Source organism: Heptranchias perlo, chromosome 8 (genome assembly GCF_035084215.1).
Source record: "Heptranchias perlo isolate sHepPer1 chromosome 8, sHepPer1.hap1, whole genome shotgun sequence".
NCBI classification, from domain to species: domain Eukaryota; kingdom Metazoa; phylum Chordata; class Chondrichthyes; order Hexanchiformes; family Hexanchidae; genus Heptranchias; species Heptranchias perlo.
Window position 1 is genome coordinate 50,861,520 of NC_090332.1, and position 21,650 is coordinate 50,883,169.

Consider the following 21,650-nt stretch of genomic DNA (forward strand, 5'->3'; position numbering starts at 1 on the left):
GAAATAATTAAAAAGGTTAATGAAATGTTAGCCTTTATCTCAAGATGGCTGGAATAGAAAGAAGTGGAAGTTATGTTACAGTTGTATAAAGCTCTGGTTTGACCGGATTTGGAGTACTGCATTCAGTTTGAGCACCGCACTTCAGGAAGGATATATTGGCCTTGGAGGTGGTGCACCGCATATTCACCGGAATGATATCAGGGCTCAAGGGGTTAATTTATTAGTAAGGTTGTATAAACTAGGCTTGCATTCCCTTGAGTATAGAAGGTTAAGGGGTGATCTAATTGAAATGTTTAAGATGATTAAAGGATTTGATACGGTCGATAGAGAGAAATTATTTTCCCTGGTGGGGAAGTACAGAACAAGGGGGCATAACTTTAAAATTAGGGCTAGACCATTGAGGGGTGATGTCAAGAAGCATTTCTTCATACAAAGGTTCATGGAAATCTGGAACTTTTCCCCAAAAAGCTGTTGAGGCTAGGTGAATTGAAAATTTCAAAACTGAGATTGATAGATTTTTTTTAGCAAGGGTATTAAAGGTTACGGAACCAAGGCGGGTAGATGGAGTTAAGATACAGATCAGCCATGATCTAATTGAACGGCAAAACAGGCTTGATGGGCTGAATGGCCTACTCTTGTTCCTATGTTCCTATCATTGTGTGGTTTTCAATACTACTTTTCCTGCAAGAAAACAATTAGCCACATTGAAAATTAAGTTTGAAAACAAAACAAACATTGTAAAACTGCAATTATAAAATCTTGTTCAGATATTATGCTATATTAAAAGAAGAATTTTACATTTTCTCATCCACATTTGGTAACCAGATGGAACCTAATGCACCCACAACACATACTATGTATGTACTATTTAGTTGAATCACATAAGAATGTGGGAACAGCAGTAGGCCATTCAGCCCCTTGAGCCTGTTCCGCCATTCAATTAGATCATGGCTGATCTGAACCTCAACTCCATCTACCCGTCTTGGTTCTGTAACCTTTAATACTCTTGCCTAACAAAAATCTATCAATCTCAGTTTTAAAATTTTCAATTCACCTAGCCTCAACAGGAAGGAAAAATGAGGAGAGGCAATTTAAACTAAATGGTACATTTTAAAGGGGGTGCAGGAACAGAGGGACCTGGGAGTTCAAACATATAAATCTTTGAAGGTGGCAGGACAAATTGATAAAGCTGTTAAAAAAGCCTACGGGATCCTTGGCTTTATAAATGCAGGCAGTGAGTACAAAAACAAGGAACTTATGCTAAATTTTTATAAATCACTGCTTAGATCTCAGCTAGAGTATTGTGTCCAATTCTAGACATCACTCTTTCAAAAGGACATCAAGGACTTGGAGGGGGTGCAGAGGAGATTTGCTCGAATGGTAGCAAGGATGAGGGGTTTCAGTTATCTGGAAAGACTAGAGAAGCTGGTACTGTTCTCCTGAGAACAGAGAAAGTTAAGTGGAGATTTAATAGAGGTGTTCAAAACTATGAGGGGTTTTGACAGAGTAGATAGGGAGAAACTGTTTCCATTTGTAGGAATTTCGGTAACCAGAGGTCACAGATTAAAATAATTGGCAAAAAAGCCAGAGGGGAGGTGGGGACAATTTTTTTTACTCAGCAAGTTGTTGTGATCTGAATGCACTGCCTGAAAGGGTGGTGGAAGCAGATTCAATAGTAACTTTCAAAAGGAATTGGATATCTACTTAAAAAGGAGAAATTTGCAGGGCTATGGGGAAAGGGCAGGGGTGTGGGACTAAGGGAGCTGGCACAGGCACAATGGGTTGAATGGTGTCCTTCTGTGCTGTATGATTCTATGATTCAACAGCTTTTTTGGGGACGAGGGTTCCAGATTTCCACTACCCTTTGTGTGAAGAAGTGCTTCCTGACACCACCCCTGAACGGCATAACTCTAATTTTAAGGTTATGTTCTCTTGTTCTGGACTCCCCCACTAGAGGAAATAATTTCTCTCTATATACTTTATCAACTCCTTTAATCATCTTAAGCATCTCAATTAGATCACCCCTTAATCTTCTATACTCAAAGGAATGCAAGCCTAGTCTATGCAATAAATCAGAAAAAAGGAGATTGCCTATCTCTGTTCTATTTAAAATGCACAGTTTTTGGTTATGACCAGAAATTCATGTACATTATTTTATTTTATTGTATAATATATATATATTATTGTTGGATCTGAGTCTATGATCAAATGGTTAAGATCACTATTAACACATGATGCAGCTAATGTTTCTAGAACTGCAAAACTCTTAATTTGTGACCTTACCAATTAGTATCATGACAATTCTTATTACAATGTGACTACTATTAAGAAAAAAGCTTTTTATGTCTAATTTAAATGAAAATTAAGGAATTTGTTAAGCTTTTTTCCCTCTCCTCAGCAATTTTCTCAGCTCTTGAGGGTGTTTGATTCATTGTTGGGGCACAGTTCCACAAGGGTCCTCTGGCACCTCATCAAAGGGTGAGCTTTGGCAGGAAGTTGCAGCAGGCTTTTCAGTTGTGGGAATGGTGGGGAGGTGGTGGCAGTGGGGCCGACATCACAGTTGATTCTGATCATATCCTCATCCAAGGTCTACATATGCAAACTTCCTACAGAAATGATAACCCTGGCTGAGTTTCCTTTCCCTAAGGTGAAGGCACTAAGCTCAATTGTACCATACCTACTGTTGCCCTTGCTCAGACCAACCAGTTAACTCAGCAGATACTGGGGGTTGTGCGACTTTCCTGGTCTGTGTAGCTCAGCTACTCACTAGCTAAACTTGTTGAGCCATTGGGGGAGCTAAATGTTAATTTAGTACAGAAATGATTTTATGCAGACTAGGTTAAATAGAAAATAAAGGGGGGTAAATTGGTTAACCCCTGAATCTGGGTGCGGGCATCGCGGTCCGCGATTAACCCGCGGCTGGTGGTTCCAATGCAGGCAGCACTGGAGATTCATGGAATCATAGAATGGTTACAGCATGGAAGGAGGCCATTTGGCCCATTGAGTCCGTGCCGGCTCTTTGCAAGAGCAATCCAGCTGGTCACACTCCCCCGCTCTTTCCCCGTAGCCCAGCAAATTTTTTCCCTTCAAGTACTTATCCAATTCCCTTTTGAAAGCCACGATTGAATCTGCCTCCACCACCCCCTCAGGCAGTGCATTCCAGATCATAACCACTCACTGTGTAAAAAAGTTTTTCCTCATGTCGCCTTTGGTTCTTTTGCCAATCACTTTAAATCCACGTCCTCTGGTTCTTTACCCTTCTGCCAATGAGAACAGTTTCTCTCTATCTACTCTGTCGAGACCCTTCATGATTTTGAATACCTCTATCAAATCTCCTCTCAACCTTCTCTGTTCCAAGGAGAACAGCATCAGCTTCTCCAGTCTATCCACGTAAATCTGTTCTGCACCCTCTCTAAGGCCCTCACATCCTTCCGAAATTGCAGTGCCCAGAACTGGACACAGTACTCTAGTTGTGGCTGAACCAGTGTTTTATAAAGGTTCATCATAACTTCCTTGCTTTTGTACTCTATGCCACTATTTATAAAGCCCAGGATCCCATATCCTTTTTTAACCACGTTCTCAACCTGCCACCTTCAACGATTTGTGCCCAAAAACCCCCAGATCTCCCTGTTCCTGCACCTCTTTTAGAATTGTACCCTTTAGTTAATATTTCCTCTCTTCGTTCTTCCTACCAAAACGTATCACTTTGCACTTTTCGGTGTTAAACGTGCCCACCCACTCCACCAGCCAATCTATATCCTCTTGAAGTCTATCACTATCCTCCTCACTGTTCACTACACTTCCAAGTTTTATGTCATCTGCAATTTTGAAATTGTGCCCTGTACACCCAAGTCCAAGTCATTAATAAATATCAAGAAAAGCAGTGGTCCTAGTACCGATCCCTGGGGAACACTATTGTATATCTACCTCCAGTCCGAAAAACAACCGTTTACCACGACTCTCTGTTTCCTGTCACTTAGCCAATTTTGTATTCATGCTGCCATTGTCCCTTTTATTCCATGGGCTTCAACTTTGATGACAAGCCTGTTATGCGGCACTTTATCAAATGCCTTTTGGAAATCCATCAACCGTATTGCCCTCATCGACCCTCTCTGTTACCTCATCAAAAAACTCTCTCAGGTCAGTTAAACACGATTTGCCTTTAACAAATCCGTGCTGGCTTTCCTTAATTAATCCATACTTGTCCTAGTGACTATTAACTTTGTCCTGGATTATTGTTTCTAAAACTTTCCCCATCACCGAGGTTAAACTGACTGCCTGTAGTTGCTGGGTTTATCCTTATGCCCTTTTTTGAACAAGGGTGCAACATTTGCAATTTTTCAGTCCTCTGGAACCATCCCCATATCTAAGGATGATTGGAAGATTATGGCCAGCACCTTTGCAATTTCCACCCTTACTTCCCTCAGCAACCTAGGATGCATCCCATCCAGACCGGGTGACTTATCTACCTTAAGTACAGCTAGCCTTTCTAATAACTCCTCTTCATCCATATTTAGCCCATCCAGTATATTTTACTGTGACTTTGACAGCATCTTCTTCCTTGGTGAAGACAGATGCAAAGTACTCATTTAGTACCTCAGCCATGCCCTCTGCCTCCATGCGTAGATCTCCTTTTTGGTCCCTAATCGGCCCCGCCCCGCCCCTCCTCTTACTACCCGTTTACTGTTTATACGCCTATAGAAGACTTTTGGATTACCTTTTATGTTAGCTGCCGGTCTATTCTCATACTCTCTCTTTATCCCTTTTATTTCCTTTTTGACTTCCCCTCTGTACTTTCTATACTCTGCCTGGTTCTCACTTGTATTATCAACCTGACATCTGTCATAAACCCCTTTTTCTGCTTCATCTTACTCTCTATCTTTTTCATCATCCAGGGAGCTCTGGGTTTGGTTGCCCTACCTTTCTCCCTCGTGGGAATGTACCCAAACCATCTCCTCTTTAAAATCCGCCCATTGTTCAGTTACAATTTTGCCTGCCAATCTTTGATTCCAATTTACCCATGCCAGATCAGTTCTCATCCCACTGAAATTGGCCCTCCTCCTGTCAGAAAGGTAGTGAATTTCTTGAGTGTGTGCGGGATAGTTTTCTGCAGCAGTATGTCCTAGAGGGAACAAGGGGGCAAGCCATACTAGATTTAGTAATGAGTAATGAACCAGATTTAGTTAACGGCTTAACTGTGCGTGAACATCGATCCAAAAGTGATCATAACATGATCGAGTTCAATGTAGTGTATGAAAGGGAAAAAAGTGAATCAGCTGCTAAGATTCTAGACTTGGGCAAGGCCGACTTCAATGGGATGAGACAGAGACTGTCCACAGTAAACTGGGCAAATCTGTTAATGGGTAAAACGACTGATGATCAGTGGGAAATGTTTAAAGAAACATTTAACGTGATACAGAATCAGTTTATACCCCTGAGGGGCAAGAACTCTACTTGCCAAAAAAAACAGCCATGGACAACTAAAGAGGTAAGGGACAGTATAAGACATAAGGAAAGGACATACAAAAAGGCAAAAAATGGCACAGATCCTGGTGAATGGGAAAGATACAAAGATCAACAAAGGGTCACAAAACAGATAGTAAGGGTTACAAAAAGAGAGTATGAAAAGAAACTCGCAAGGGATATCAAAAACAATATGAAGAACTTTTATAGTTGTATTAGGAAAAAGAGGGTGGTCAGGAGCAGTGTTGGCCCCTTAAAAACTGAAAGTGGGGATATTGTCATTGACAATGGGGAAATGGCGGACATGTTGAACAATTACTTTGCGTCAGTATTTACAGTCGAAAAAGAGGATAGCATGCCGGAAATCCCAAGAAAACTTATATTGAATCGGGGACAGGGACTCAATAAAATTAACATAAGTAAAGCAACAGTAATGAAAAAAATAATAGCACTGAAGAGTGACAAATCCTCAGGACCAGATGGTTTCCATCCCAGGGTTTTAAAGGAAGTAGGTGAGCACATTGCAGATGCCCTAACTATAATCTTTCAAAGTTCTCTAGATTCAGGAACTGTCCCTCTAGATTGGAAAATTGCACATGTCACTCCGCTTTTTAAGAAAGGAGAGAGAGGGAAACCGGGGAATTATAGACCAGTTAGTCTAACATCTGTTGTGGGGAAAATGCTGGAGTCTATAATTAAGGATAGGGTGACTGAACACCTCGAGAATTTTCAGTTAATCAGAGAGAGCCAGCATGGATTTGTGAAAGGTCGGTCATGCCTGACAAGCCTGATTGAATTTTTTGAAGAGGTGACTAAAGTAGTGGACAGGGGAATGTCAATGGATGTTATTTATATGGACTTCCAGAAGGCATTTGATAAGGTCCCACATAAGAGACTGTTAGCTAAGATAGAAGCCCATGGAATCGAGGGAATAGTACGGACTTGGTTAGGAAGTTGGCTGAGCGAAAGGCGACAGAGAGTAGGGATAATGGGAAGGTACTCACATTGGCAGGATGTGACTAGTGGAGTCCCGCAGGGATCTGTCTTGGGGCCTCAATTATTCACAATATTTATTAACGACTTAGATGAAGGCATAGAAAGTCTCATATCTAAGTTTGCTAATGACACAAAGATTGGTGGCATTGTAAGCAGTGTAGATGAAAACATAAAATTGCAAAGCGATATTGATAGATTAGGTGAATGGGCAAAATTGTGGCAAATGGAATTCAATGTAGACAAATGTGAGGTCATCCACTTTGGATCAAAAAAGGATAGAACAGGGTACTTTCTAAATGGTAAGAAGTTAAAAAGAGTGGATGTCCAAATGGACTTAGGGGTTCAGGTACATAGATCATTGAAGTGTCATGAACAGGTGCAGAAAATAATCAAGAAGGCAAATGGAATGCTGGCCTTTATATCTAGAGGACTAGAGTACAAGGGGGCAGAAGTTATGCTGCAGCTATACAAAACCCTGGTTAAACGCACCTGGAGTACTGTGAGCAGTTCTGGGCACCGCACCTTCGGAAGGACATATTGGCCTTGGAGGGAGTGCAGCGTAGGTTTACTAGAATGATACCCAGACTTCAAAGGTTAAGTTACGAGGAGAGATTACACAAATTGGGGTTGTATTCTCTGGAGTTTCGAAGGTTAAGGGGTGCTCTGATCGAAGTTTATAAGATATTAAGGGGAACGGATAGGGTGGATAGAGAGAAACTATTTCTGCTGGTTGGGGATTTTAGAAGTAGGGGACACAGTCTAAAAATTAGAGCCAGGCCTTTCAGGACCGAGATTAGAAAACATTTCTACACACAAAGGGTTGTAGAAGTTTGGAACTCTCTTCCGTCATTCATTGAGATCATGGTTGATCTGTGACCTAACTCCATATACCCGCCGTAGCACCATATCCCCATATCCCATAATATCCTTGGTTAACAGAAATCTATCAATCTCAGATTTAAAATTAACAATTGAGCTAGCATCAATTGCTGTTTGCAGATGAGTGTTCCAAAATTCTCCCACCCTTTGCGTATAGCAGTGTTTCCTAACTTCACTCCAGCAAGTCCTGGCTTTAAATGTTAGACAAAAGAGCTGAATTCCAGAGGTGAGGTGAGAGTGACTGCCCTTGACATCAAGGCAGCATTTGACCGAGTGTGGCACCAAGGAGCCCTAATAAAATTGAAGTCAATGGGAATCAGGGGGAAAACTCTCCAGTGGCTGGTGCCATACCTCGCACAAAGGAAGATGGTAGTGGTTGTTGGAGGCCAATCATCTCAGCCCCAGGTCACTGCTGCAGGAGTTCCTCAGGGCAGTGTCCTTGAACCAACCATTTTCAGCTGCTTCATCAATGACCTTCCCTCCATCATAAGGTCAGAAATGGGGATGTTTGCTGATGATTGCAGTGTTCAGTTCCATTCCCAACCCCTCAGATAATGAAGCAGTTCGTGCCCACATGCAGCAAGACCTGGACAACATCCAGGCTTGGGCTGATAATTGGCAAGTAACATGCGCGGCAGACAAGTGCCAAGCAATGACCATCTCCAACAGGAGAGAATCTAACCACCTCCCCTTGACATTCAACGGCATTACCATCACCGAATCCCCCACCATCAACATCCTGGGGGTCACCATTGACCAGAAACTAAACTGGACCAGGCACATAAATAATGTGGCTACAAGAGCAGGTCAGAAGCTGGGTATTCTGCGGTGAGTGACTCACCTCCTGACTCCCCAAAGACTTTCCACCACTTACAAGGCATAAGTCAGGAGTGTGATGGAATACTCTCCACTTTCTGGATGAGTGCACCTTCAACAACACTCGACACCATCCAGGACAAAGCAGCCAGCTTGACTGATACCCCATCCACCACCCTAAACATTCACTCCCTTCACCACCGACGCACCGTGGCTGCAGTGTGTACCATCTACAGAATGCACTGCAGCAACTCGCCAAGGCTTCTTCGACAGCACCTCCCAAACCCGCAACCTCTACTCCCTAGAAGGACAAGGGCAGCAGGCACATGGGAATAACACCATCTGCATGTTCCCCTCCAAGTTAAACACCATCCCGACTTGGAAATATATCGCTGTTCTTTCATCGTAGCTGAGTCAAAATCCTGGAACTCCCTACCTAACAGCACTGTGGGAGAACCTTCACCACACGGACTGCAGCGGTTCAAGAAGGTGGCTCACCACCACCTTCTCAAGGGCAATTAGGGATGGGCAGTAAATGCCGGCCTTGGTCCCCTCATCCTAGTATTCAAGTATAGGAGTTCTCCAAACACAGGTACAAATACATCTGCAGCCAGAAGCAATAATCCAGCAACTAACCCGTAAATCCTGCATAGTTCCTTTAAATAGCGGTGGTGGGGGATCCTCCAGGCCGTCTAGGATATGTTCAGCTGGTCATGGTTAAGATGGTATCGATCCCTTTAAATCAGCATTGCACATTGATCTAATGCATATTCTCCCTACTTTACAGACTACCGGTGTTCTTTATCTGCGCCTGCGCGAACCCCTTTCCCAAGATGGCGTCTGGCGCACGCCACGCTAGAAGCGTGTGTGCGCATTCCGGACACCATTTTGGGACCTCAGGTGGCTGCGGGCGCTACACGGTCGAATTTCTAGCCCATAGTCTACCTTACCATTTAAAACCTGTTAAGTGCTACAGTTATGAAGCAATAATCACAATGCTATTAAGGAATACATAGTGATAAACTAAGCTAATTACACTAAATTTGCATGTGTAAAATACAAACTTGACTTATCTCTAAAATTCAAAATTAGTAAATCCTATTGTTGGAAAACTGGAAGGGTACAGGGAAATAGGAACAAAAAGCAATAAAAACTGTAGATGCTGGAAATCTGAAACAAAATCAGAAAATGCTGGCAATCAAGCAGAACCTGTTGAAGAACAGACAAGTTAACCCTTCAGGTGTGTATCCCTCATCCGGTAAAAATGATCTGGATGGCCCATTGGCCCATTGAGCCTGCTCCACCATTTTGTTAGGCATCTATCTTTTTAATCGGAATTTGTTTCCCTTTGTTGATATTCCTCAATACCCTCACTCCACAAGTAAATATTTACCTCCCGATTAAAGAACTCAATTCATTCTGCATTTATGGTTTTCTGGGACAGTGCATTCCACGTTCCTTTGTGTGAAGAAATGTTTCTTAGATTATGACATCAGTTTTAGTGTCACAATTGTAACAACGCAGACCAGGGATCAAACCTGCAATCTTCCTGATGGCTCAGTAAAATAAATTATAGTAATGTAGTGGTTACGATAGTGTCCTAATAATCTAGAGGTTATGAATAGAAACACCACCATGTTGTGAAATTGAATTCAATAATAAATCTGGTAATTTGTGGCTACTACCAGGAAAAAGTGACCGTGAAATCTGCTGGATTGTTGTAAAAAAACAATTGGTTCACTAATGCTCTTCAGGAGAAGGGAAACTACCATCTCTACATTGGACCCTAGTCCACACTACATGGTTGATTTTTAGTGGCCCAACAAGCCACTCAAAGATTTTCGAGGCAAATAATGTGGCCTTGCCTTGGTCATACAAATCCATGGTGCTTTTCCCAACAAGCCTTCATGGAGCTCCATAAAAAGACATCTAATATATCTGTGTAGATGTTTGACGCACCATATTATAAAGACACTGACATACCACTGGTTCATTTCCAGCAAATTGTGGTAAAGGACATTCTGGGATGTCTCCCCATTCTTCATGGTGATCCTTGCAGTACGTAACATTGTGGTCCCGAAGACTCTGGGAAGTTTGTCCTCGAACAATGCGCCTGTAACACAGGGTCACTTATTCAAATGTTTACTGTTTACGTTTTATAAAGGATTTTGGAATTAAAAAAATAATATTACAATTTTTTTTAAATGATGTTAATGTTTCCATGATTCTTTACATTTTCAAAAATGCTTTTGAAATATAGATCTGTTACATTATTTGTACCACTGATAACTTTATAATTTTTCTTTAACGCTCTTTGTCATTATTGATTTTAATTAAAAATATATTCAGTATAAGATTATTTTACAAATTATTTTTGGAAAGAAATGCATTGACTACAATCTTGTTAATAGCACCAATAATACAAAGTGCAATTCCTGTTGGTTGATGATGGAGTAGTATAAAGATGTCCACAGTACAGATATCCTTATGATAATGATGCTCAACCCCCCCTCCCCCCAAAAAAACAAATGAACTCATTGAAAACAATTAGAAGGTTATATTTTGATGTCATATTAAAACAGAGAACTCATCCCATTAAAAGCAGGATATGCTGTTTTTGGGTGGCCCAGTAATTTTAATATCACTCATAATGGCAAACCCTTTATACCAAAGTTATTCCCACGTACAGACCTTTTCCATATTGTTTTACTGAGGAAAAAATCTTTAATTAGAATTAGTTAAAGCAAAACATTGTAAATTAAAGACCAAATGACATGATTGAAAGTCACATTTGTGCCCAATATGATGAATTTCTGCTGCTTTCTGGTACCTAGAGACACCAGTGCAGCAGCATCAGGTGGATGGGTTAGAGGCAGCAGTAAATCATGAAAAATAAAGTAATCCTGATTTAATGAGAATTACATAATCATGTCTTTGGCTGTGGCAACATTGTTACAAGCAGGATACACTATATAGAGGGATTCCAAGTTTTAGAGAGGTATATTTTCATATGTGGATTAGGTTTAATTAGTATAATCTAAATATGTTATTCATAATAGTATTAATATTTTACTCTACAGTTTCAGAATTATAAGATTGTGGCTTTTGAGGTATAGAGGCTAGTACCTAATCTGCTTCTGTACAATTAAGCTTCCAAGATTAATAAAGACATAAGACTATAAGAGGGTAAAAATAAGATCAGGTCATTCAACCCATCCAGCTCATCCTGGTGGAAGAATTGCTTTGGCTTGTTGTGTGTGACAACATTGTAAATGCACTCAAAAAGAATATGTTTATGATGTGACTACACATAACAACCAGACCAATTCTTCATATAGCCATGACCTGGACCCACTTGTGAATGTCACTTTAATCTACCTCCTGCCTTGGTACCAAGCATTTATCTCTCCCTATCGAATTAGGAATCTGTCTATTTATGTTTTTAAATTTTTTAACCAAATCTGCACTCTGTATGAGATGCTGAGCCTTTCTCCAAGTTAACTACTCTAAGGGAGAAGATTACCTCTGTATGCTATTAATAGCAACATTATAATTATGTTTATAATTTAGTACAAATAGTGAACAGAGGAAATCTTCTTAACTTACATTTAGTTTGAGGTTTTGATAATGTTAAACTCATATCTCCAATTGATTCCACACAAAGAACTTAACCATATTGCCCCTCCCTCACCTCACCGATTCCTTCCTAACTTAAGAAAACATGGATCAGATTTTCACTATGTTCTCTTATTTCTTATAATATCCCTTAGCAACTCTTCACACCTCATAAATAAGGATTCTGAGCTTAAACTATTTTGTTGCGAAAGCTGAATTCATCAATATGAGATTCCAAGCACAATAAATATACTTTCAACTTTTTATAAATATAGACTTTTCATTCGAATTCCTTAATTGTATAATAAGAATACTTTGTGAATTTATTATCCTTAACAGTTACTTTTTGAGAATTGTAGACGGGACTTATGCTTTTTTCATTATTTATGAATATGTTAACAATGCTGATCTCACCTGTTTTGCCTGTTACACAAAGTGAAAACTTATTACCAGGAATGTTTTAATTCATCATTTTGATATTGCATTAATGTTATATTCTAACAAACAGAAAATAAGCTTACCCTGAACCATGAATGATGAGACCAATAAAGAAGATAATGAAGAGATGATGAGTGAGCCAAAACACCTCATAAAATGACCTCATAATAACCTGTGTAGATGAAGTCACCATCAGAATGAAAGCTACAGTAATGATGATGCCAGTCACTCCCGCTGTGCTACTTAACAGCTCTTTTGTTGGGTTCTAGAAATACAGATAACATCACATAAATAAGGACAGAAACACCCGTTATAAGTAAGGACGAAACTCAGAAATGTAGTAAACAATGTAAAGGATACTAACAGACTTCAGTAGGGTATAGACAAACTGGTGAAATGGGCAGACACATGGCAGATGAAATTTAACGCAGAGAAGTGTGAAGTGATACATTTTCGTAGGAAGAATGAGGAGAGGCAATATAAACTAAATGGCACAATTTTAAAAGGGGTGCAGGAACAGAGAGACCCGGGGGTGCACATACACAAATCTTCGAAGGTGGCATGACAAGTTGAGAAGGCTGTTAAAAAAGCATATGGGATCCCGGGCCTTATTAATAGAGGCATAGAGTACAAAAGCAAGGAAGTTATGCTAAACCTTTATAATGTGGAGATGCCGGTGATGGACTGGGGTTGACAAATGTAAAGAATCTTACAACACCAGGTTGTAGTCCAACAATTTTATTTGAAAATCACAAGCTTTCGGAGATTATCTCCTTCGTCAGGTGAGCGTGGGACTCCTTGAACGTTTCGCATTTATAGTCAGAGAACAATACCTGGTGATTACAGATAATCTTTCCAACTGCCCGTTGTCAAGGCAATCAAAGTGTTCAGACAGAGAGGTGTTACCTACAGGACCACCGAATATACAAACGGCCAGAACACAAGACAGAGAGAGAGAGGGAGAAACATCCGAAAGGAAGAGAAAGACAGAGAATGACCCGTTGTATTAAAAACAGATAACCTTTATTCGCTGGTGGGGTTACGTGTAGCGTGACATGAACCCAAGATCCCGGTTGAGGCCGTCCTCATGGGTGCGGAACTTGGCTATCAATTTCTGCTCGACGATTTTGCGTCGTTGTGTGTCTCAAAGGCCGCCTTGGAGAACGCTTACCCGAAGATCGGTGGCTGAATGTCCTTGACTGCTGAAGTGTTCCTCGACTGGGAGGGAACCCTCCTGTCTGGCGATTGTTGCGCGGTGTCCTTTCATCCGTTGTCGCAGTGTCTGCATGGTCTCGCCAATGTACCATGCTCCGTGGCATCCTTTCCTGCAACGTATGAGGTAGACAACGTTGGCCGAGTCACAGGAGTATGAACCATGCACCTGGTGGGTGGTGTCCTCTCGTGTGATGGTGGTATCTGTGTCGATGATCTGGCATGTTTTGCAGAGGTTGCCGTGGCAGGGTTGTGCGGTGTCGTGTATGCTGTTCTCCTGAAAGCTGGGTAATTTGCTGCGAACGATGGTCTGTTTGAGGTTGGGTGGCTGTTTGAAGGCGAGTAGTGGAGGTGTGGGGATGGCCTTAGCGAGGTGTTCGTCGTCATCGATGACATGTTGAAGGCTGCGGAGAACATGGCATAGTTTCTCCGCTCCGGGGAAGTACTGGACGACGAAGGGTACTTTGTCGGTTGCGTCCAGTGTTAGTCTTCTGAGGAGGTCTATGCGATTTTTCGCTGTGGCCCGTCGGAACTGTCGATCGACGAGTCGAGCGTCATATCCCGTTCTTACGAGGGCGTCTTTCAGCGTCTGTAGGTGTCCATCGCGTTCCTCCTCGTCTGAGCAGATCCTGTGTATTCACAGGGCCTGTCCATAGGGGATGGCCTCTTTGACGTGGTTAGGGTGGAAGCTGGTAAAGTGGAGCATCGTGAGGTTGTCCGTGGGCTTGCGGTAGAGTGAGGTGCTGAGGTGCCCGTCTTTGATGGAGATTCGTGTGTCCAAGAAAGAAACCAATTCTGAGGAGTAGTCCATGGTGAGCTTGATGGTGGGATGGAACTTGTTGATGTTATTGTGTAGTCTCTTCAGTGATTCTTCGCCATGGGTCCATAGAAAGAAAATGTCGTCGATGTATCTGGTGTATAGTGTTGGTTGGAGGTCCTGTGCAGTGAAGAAGTCGTGCTCGAACTTGTGCATGAAAATGTTGGCGTATTGGGGTGCGAATTTGGTCCCCATGGCTGTTCCGTGTGTTTGGATAAAGAACTAGTTATCGAAGGTGAAGACATTGTGATCCAGGATGAAGCGGATGAGTTGTAGGATGGCGTCTGGAGATTGGCTGCTGTTGGTGTTGAGTATTGATGCTGTTGCAGCGATGCCGTCATCGTGGGGGATACTGGTGTAGAGTGCCGAGACGTCCATCGTGGTGAGAAGTGTTCCTGGTTCAACTGGTCCGTGGGTACTCAGTTTTTGTCGGAAGTCTGTAGTGTCGCGACAGAAGCTGGGGGTTCCCTGTACGATGGGTTTCAGGATGCCCTCGACGTATCCAGAGAGGTTCTCACACAGGGTTCCGTTGCCTGATACGATAGGACGTCCGGGTGTGTTGGCTTTGTGTATCTTTGGGAGGCAGTAGAAGTCTCCCACGCGGGGAGTACGTGGGATGAGAGCGCGTAGGATGCTTTGAAGGTCTGGATCGAAGGTATTGATCAGTTTGTTGAGCTGGTGGGTGTGTTCTTTGGTCGGATCTGCGTGTAACTGTCTGTAGTGCTCCTGGTTGTCCAGTTGTCGGTATGCTTCTTTGCAATAGTCCATTCTGTTCTGTATGACAACGGCTCCTCCTTTGTCCGCTGGTTTGATGACGATGTTGCGGTTGGTCTTGAGAGCGTTGATGGCGTTGCGTTGTGCTCGGGTGACATTCTGGACTGTCTTGTGAGTGCGGCTGATGAATCTGGCATTGACGCATTTCCTGACAGCTTGAGCATACATGTCAAGCTTAGGGCAGCGACCCTCCGGAGGAGTCCAGTTTGACTCTTTCTTCTTCGGTTGCTGTACCGCGGATCCCTCTGTCTGCTGTTCCGGATCGTTGATTGTCTCATTGGGTTCGCTGCTGAAATCTTGGGATTTGTGGAAGAATTCCCGGAGCCTCATTCTCCTGATGAATTCCTCTGTGTCCGCCGCGAGACCAAAGGGGTCCATTTTGGTGGTGGGGCAGAAATTGAGCCCTCAGCTGAGAACTTCGATTTCGTCTGGTTGAAGGGTGTGGTCGGACAAATTGACGATAGACTTCCCTGTGGTTGCAACCGTGGTACCAGGGGAGGCTTGGTTGATGCTGGTGGTGCCTCATCTGTTTGGCGGTGTCTCGTAGCTGGTCTGCTGTGTCCTGAGTACAGGTTGAGAGTATGGACTCTATCTTGGTTTCGAGGTTGCGGCGTCTGCTGTAGAGTTGGTGTACGAGATGGTTGCGGAGTGTGCGAGAGGTACGACGGCAGAGTCTCTCTGCGTAATCTGAGTTGTATGTCGACTTGAGTGGGTTCGTGATCTGTAGTCCTTTCGGGATCTTGTCTGCTTTCTTGCAGCTCTGTAAAACTTTATGTCTGTGTCTATATGCGCGATCTTCTTGGATATCCTCTCCACTGTGAGCTGGCAGTTTGTGGTGTCGATAGTAGCCATGATGTGGAGATGCCGGTGATGGACTGGGGTTGACAAATGTAAAGAATCTTACAACACCAGGTTATAGTCCAACAATTTTATTTGAAAATCACAAGCTTTTGGAGATTATCTCCTTCGTCAGGTGAGCGTGGGACTCCTTGAACGTTTCGCATTTATAGTCAAAGAACAATACCTGGTGATTACAGATAATCTTTCCAACTGCCCGTTGTCAAGGCAATCAAAGTGTTCAGCAGTCAAGGACATTCAACCACCGATCTTCGGGTAAGCGTTCTCCAAGGCGGCCTTTGAGACACACAACAACGCAAAATCGTCGAGCAGAAATTGATAGCCAAGTTCCGCACCCATGAGGACGGCCTCAACCGGGATCTTGGGTTCATGTCGCGCTAGACGTAACCCCACCAGCGAATAAAGGTTATCTGTTTTTAATACAACGGGTCATTCTCTGTCTTTCTCTTCCTTTCGGATGTTTCTCCCTCTCTCTCTCTGTCTTGTGTTCTGGCCGTTTGTATATTCGGTGGTCCTGTAGGTAACACCTCTCTGTCTGAACACTTTGATTGCCTTGACAACGGGCAGTTGGAAAGATTATCTGTAATCACCAGATATTGTTCTCTGACTATAAATGCAAAACGTTCAAGGAGTCCCACGCTCACCTGATGAAGGAGATAATCTCCGAAAGCTTGTGATTTTCAAATAAAATTGTTGGACTATAACCTGGTGTTGTAAGATTCTTTACATTTGTCAACCCCAGTCCATCACCGGCATCTCCACATTATAAAGGTTTAGCATAACTTCCTTGCTTTTGTACTCTATGCCCCTATTAATAAGGCCCGGGATCCCATATGCGGAGAATCCAGTGTTCATTAGGAAAACCAAGCACTAGTAAAACATATATAATGGTAAAACTAATAGTACAAAAGAGAAAATCATAACATCCATAAGTCATTTAAAACATTTGAAAGATTAAATTTAACAATCGCGACCGAGCGTCCAGAAGCATGTGTTGCCTACCTGGCGCAAAGGTAAAGGATATCTCGGAGCTACCGGAGAGGAACTTGGAAAGGGAGAAGGAAGATCTAATTGTCATGGGGAATGTCTATGGATGTTGTTTATATGGATTTCCAGATGGCATTCAATAAAGTCCCTCATAAGAGACCGTTAGCTAAAGTTGACGTTCATGGAATTGAGGGCAAATTACTGACTGGTTAGGAAACTGGCTGAGCGGCAGGAGACAGAGTAGGGATAATGGGCAGGTACTCAAATTGGAATGATGTGGCTTGTGGTGTCCCACAGGGATCTGTGTTGGGGCCTCAACTATTCACTGTATTTAGTAATGACTTAGATAACAGGATACAGAGCCAAATATCCAAGTTTGCCGATGACATAAAGATAGGCAGCATTGTAAGCAGTGTAGATGGAAGCATAAAATTACAGAGAGATATTAATAGAAAGGGCAAAACTGTGGCAAATGGATTTCAATGTAGGCAAGTGTGAAGTCATTCACTTTGGGCATAAAAAGGATAGATCAGAGTACTTTCCAAATGGTGAAAAGCTTGAAAGAGTGGAGGTCCAAAGAGACTTAGGGATCCATGTACATAGGTCATTAAAATGTCACGGACTGGTACAGAAAATTATCAAAAAGGCTAATGGAATGCTGACCTTTATACCTAGAGGACTAGAATACAAGGGGGTAGAAGTTATGCAACAGCTGTACAAAGCCTTATTTAGACCAAGAGTACTGTGTTCAGTTCTGGGCACAGCCCAGTAGGAAGAATATATTGGCCTTGGAGAGACTGCAACGTAGATTTACTGGAATGATATCTGGACTCCAAGAGTTAAATTACGAGGAGAGATTACACAAACTAGGGTTGTATTCCCTGGAATTTAGAAGATTAAGGGGTGATTTGATTGAAGTTTTCAAGATATTAAGGGGAACTGACAGGGTAGATAGAGAGAAACTATTTCAGCTAGTTGGGGAGTCTAGGACTAGGGGACGTAGCCTAAAAATTAGAGCCAGGACTTTCAGGAGTGAAGTTCGGAAACACTTCAACATGCAAAGGTTGGTAGAAATTTGGAACTCTCTTTGGCAAACGGCAGTTGATACTAGATCAATTGTTAATTTTAAATCTGAGATAGATAGATTTTTGTTAACCAAAGGTATTAAGGGATATGGAGTTAGGTCACAGATCAGCAATGATTTAATTGAACGGCGAAACAGGCTCAAGGGGCTAAATGGCCTACTCCTGTTCCTATGTTCCTATGGTCTATGTTGGGACCAATGACACAGGGAAGAGATCCTGCTAAGGGAATATCAGAAGTAAGGAACTAAATTAAAAAACAGGACCTCTCAGGATTGCTACCCAAGCTAATTGGCATAGGGATAGACAGATCAGGAAAGTGAATTCATGACTGAAAGATTGTGTGGGACGGAAGGGTTCCATTTCATGGGACACTGGCACCAGTACTGGGACAGGAAGGAGCTCCACCTGAACCAGAATGGGACCAGTGTCCTATCAGAAAGGATAAATAAGTCTGTGGATCGGACTTTAAACCAGTAAAACGGGGGTGGGGGGGGGGATCCTGTGAAAATAGTGTAAGTCTGAAAGTAAAAGAAATAGGAAATGAGAGTAAAGCTCAGACCAACGAAAGGTACAAGGGTAACATAAAAGGTCGGGGAACAAATACAGTTATAGAACATAAGTACAAAATGACTGTTAAAAATAAAGTGAGGGGAACAATTATTAAAAACAAATTAATTTGCCTATACAGCAATGTGCACAGCATCCCAAACAAAACGGGAGAACGGGAGGCAATAATTCGTAGCGAGGAGACTGATGTAGTAGGGATAACTGAAACATGGCTACATAAGGAACAGGATTATCAGTTAAATATTGCAGGATATAACACATTTAGAAAGGATAGGGAAGGAAGAAGCGGGGATGGGGTAGCTGGACTAATTGGAGACAACGTAATGGCAATAGAAAAAAGGGATATAAGTAATATAAGTAATATAGAAACAGAATCCTTTTTAATTGAGACAAAAGATAACGGATCAATCACATTAATCGGTATATTCTATACACCACCTAATAGTGGAAGGGGGGTGGAGGAAGAAATATGTAGAAAAATCTATGAAATGAGTAAAAAACATCCAATAATAATCATGGGCGATTTCAACTACCCCCAAATAAACTGGCAAGAAGAGGTAGGGAAAGGAGAATGGAGTTTTTACAGTGTGTACAGGACTCCTTTCTTACCCAGTATGTGAGAAGCCCAACAAAAGAGGAATCACTGCTGGATCTAGTAATGGGAAATGAACTGGAGCAGATAAGAGAAGTAAGCATAGGGGAACATCTAGGCAATAGCGATCAATTGGAAAAAAAAGCTAACTTTGAGGGGATGAGAAGGTAAACTGGAAAAAAATTTGACAGACAATGAGATAGAACAACAGTTGGAAATGTTTAAAACGGTGATCAATAGAGTTCAGGAGAAATATATTCCTCTAAAAAACAAGATCAAACTAGGCAATAATGAACCACCATGGATGAATAAAGAGATAAGAGTAAAATTGAAACTAAAGAAAAAGCCATACTCTAAGTAGATAGACAATAAAGGAGAGGATGATGAAAGGGAATATGAAGAGGTTAGGAAAGGAAGAGGTTCGGAAAGATGTCAAAAATAAATTCAGTAAGCAAAGAGAAACTACGAAATTAAATTATCAAGGAACATAAAAAGAAATAGTAAAGTATTCTACAGACACATAGGGCCCGATTTTAGCACCCGCTACCAGGTGTGTTCTCGGCGGGGGGGGGCCTGAAAATCCCGAAATCCAGGTGCGGGACCGGATCGCGCCTCGATCCCGCCCACTTCCGGGTTCCCCGATGATGCGCCGGCGTGCGCGCGCAGCCCCCGCTAGTGGGAATCCCGCAGGCAATTAAAGCCAGCGGGATGCCACTTGAGAGTATTTACTTTGCTTGTTCAGGTCATTAACTGACCTGATTAAGGGACTGTGTGTGATTTTGGATAAACATGGGACTGTTTCACACACTGGGGGAAACACTCCCAGGTCAAATGGACGTGTTGCATCTGTCAGCCTGTGGCAGCTGCAAAGGTCCATTTGACAGGTGGGGTGGGGGGAGACCCTCAGCCATTGCAGGAGGCCGCTCTGTCACTTGGGACAAAGTTTGGCCTCCACCACCCTCCTCCTGATGGTCGAAGTCACCAACCTGCACACTTACCCCGGGGTCCGGAGACATGTACCTACCTTGCGGACCCCCTCAGATGTACATCTTGCGGATGGGGGCCGCCGTAGCTGCAGTCATGACCTCCTCGGAGGGCGAACAGCATCACCAGCCTCGCCATCCACGCCGTCCACCTCTGACACGTGGAGCTCCACAACAGAGTGCTGTGACACATCCACCTGTACAGCAGGAGGGAGGGCTACCGCAGAGAGAGATGCATCGCAGGGGGCACTACCCTCGCCACAGGGTCCACAGACCGAGGCTCAGCTTCCTGGACCACTCTGAGCAGCAGTGCACACGGAGGCTCAGAGTCAGTCGACATGTAGCCGTGGACATCTGCAGCCTCTTTCATGCCGAGCTGCTCCTGGCTGGCCCATGCACCATCTTCCTACCTGTCGCTGTCAAAGTCACCACTGCCCTCCCGAACGTCTGCACCACAGCCTTCCAGGCTGCAACCGGGGACATCCCCAATGTCTCTCAGTCGTCTGCGCAGAAGAGCCCTGCAAATACACTACACCCACTCTGCAGTGACACACAGGGTGGCATCAGTGGTGGGTCCTCATAGGGATACCCAAGAGCGGGCATTATTGCACAAACCGGACAGGATTCGCGAAGACATGGCAGTAGTGGTGCCAATATAATGTGTGATGTGAATTGTTCTTTAATTCAATAGAAGTAAGAACCATGACAAACCCTCAAACACCCTTGTGCATCCCCTTCATGCTCACGACACGTTTGCCTTACGCTACCTACTGCACATATGTGATGCATGCCCTGTGGCTGCAGCACAGATGGTGGCAGGTTGAGTGAGGCTGGCCGTGAGAGAGATGCACGAGAGGGTGAGTATGGGATAGAGCCATGAGATTGTATGAGGATTGGGTTGCGTGGTAGTGGCGGGGTGAGTACTCGCGAGGTGAGTAGGTGCAGGTAAGATGAGGGTGAGGTTTGAGTGGGTATGAGGGGTGATGTGACAGAGTAGTGTTGGCAGTGCCGAAGGAGATGTGGGGTGGGGGCAGTGTTGTGGCAGACGGAGTGTAGGGGAAAGACTACGTGTTCTCACTGTGGCTGACCTACTGAGGTCATTGGAGCGCCTCCTGCACTGTATGCAGGTGGGCGATATGTTGGTGGTGCAGGTGACCTCCTCTGCCACCTCGAGCCAGGCCTCCCTGGTGGCGGAGGCGGGCTGCTTCCTCCCGCCCGCCGAGTAGAAGATCTCTGTCCTCCCCCTCCTCCTCACTCCATGTATTGATACCTGGGGTGAGGCATCATTAAACTGGGAGCAGCCTTCCCCCTGGGCTGCTCCATGCTGTAATTTTTGCTGTTTGTGGCAGCATCTGTCAGTGGAGGACTGCCCCTTTAAATAGAGCGCCTCCAGCTGACAGATCTTACTGCACATGTGCAGCCCGCCCGACGCGCAGATCAGCAGCGGGGAACCCGGAGGAGCAGGTAAGTGAATCCAATTAGTGTGTTGCCTGCTACGATCGCGCGGGCAACCCACTAATTTCACCGGGCGCGTTAAAAACGCGCCCGCTGGCCCACCCGCCGAAAAC

The 21,650-nt window shown here is 43.5% G+C and overlaps 1 protein-coding gene across 1 annotated transcript in view; it reads right to left on the reverse strand.

Annotated features, from left to right (window-relative positions):
* Positions 1 to 21,650, reverse strand: part of LOC137324828 (NADPH oxidase 3-like) — a 92,176-nt gene that overhangs the window by 32,523 nt on the left and 38,003 nt on the right. Inside the window, exons 6-7 of the mRNA XM_067989555.1 lie at positions 12,291 to 12,472; positions 10,138 to 10,267 (exon numbers count right to left, since the gene is read on the reverse strand). Coding sequence (XP_067845656.1) covers positions 10,138 to 10,267; positions 12,291 to 12,472 — 312 coding nt within the window. The remainder of the gene's footprint in view (positions 1 to 10,137; positions 10,268 to 12,290; positions 12,473 to 21,650) is intronic.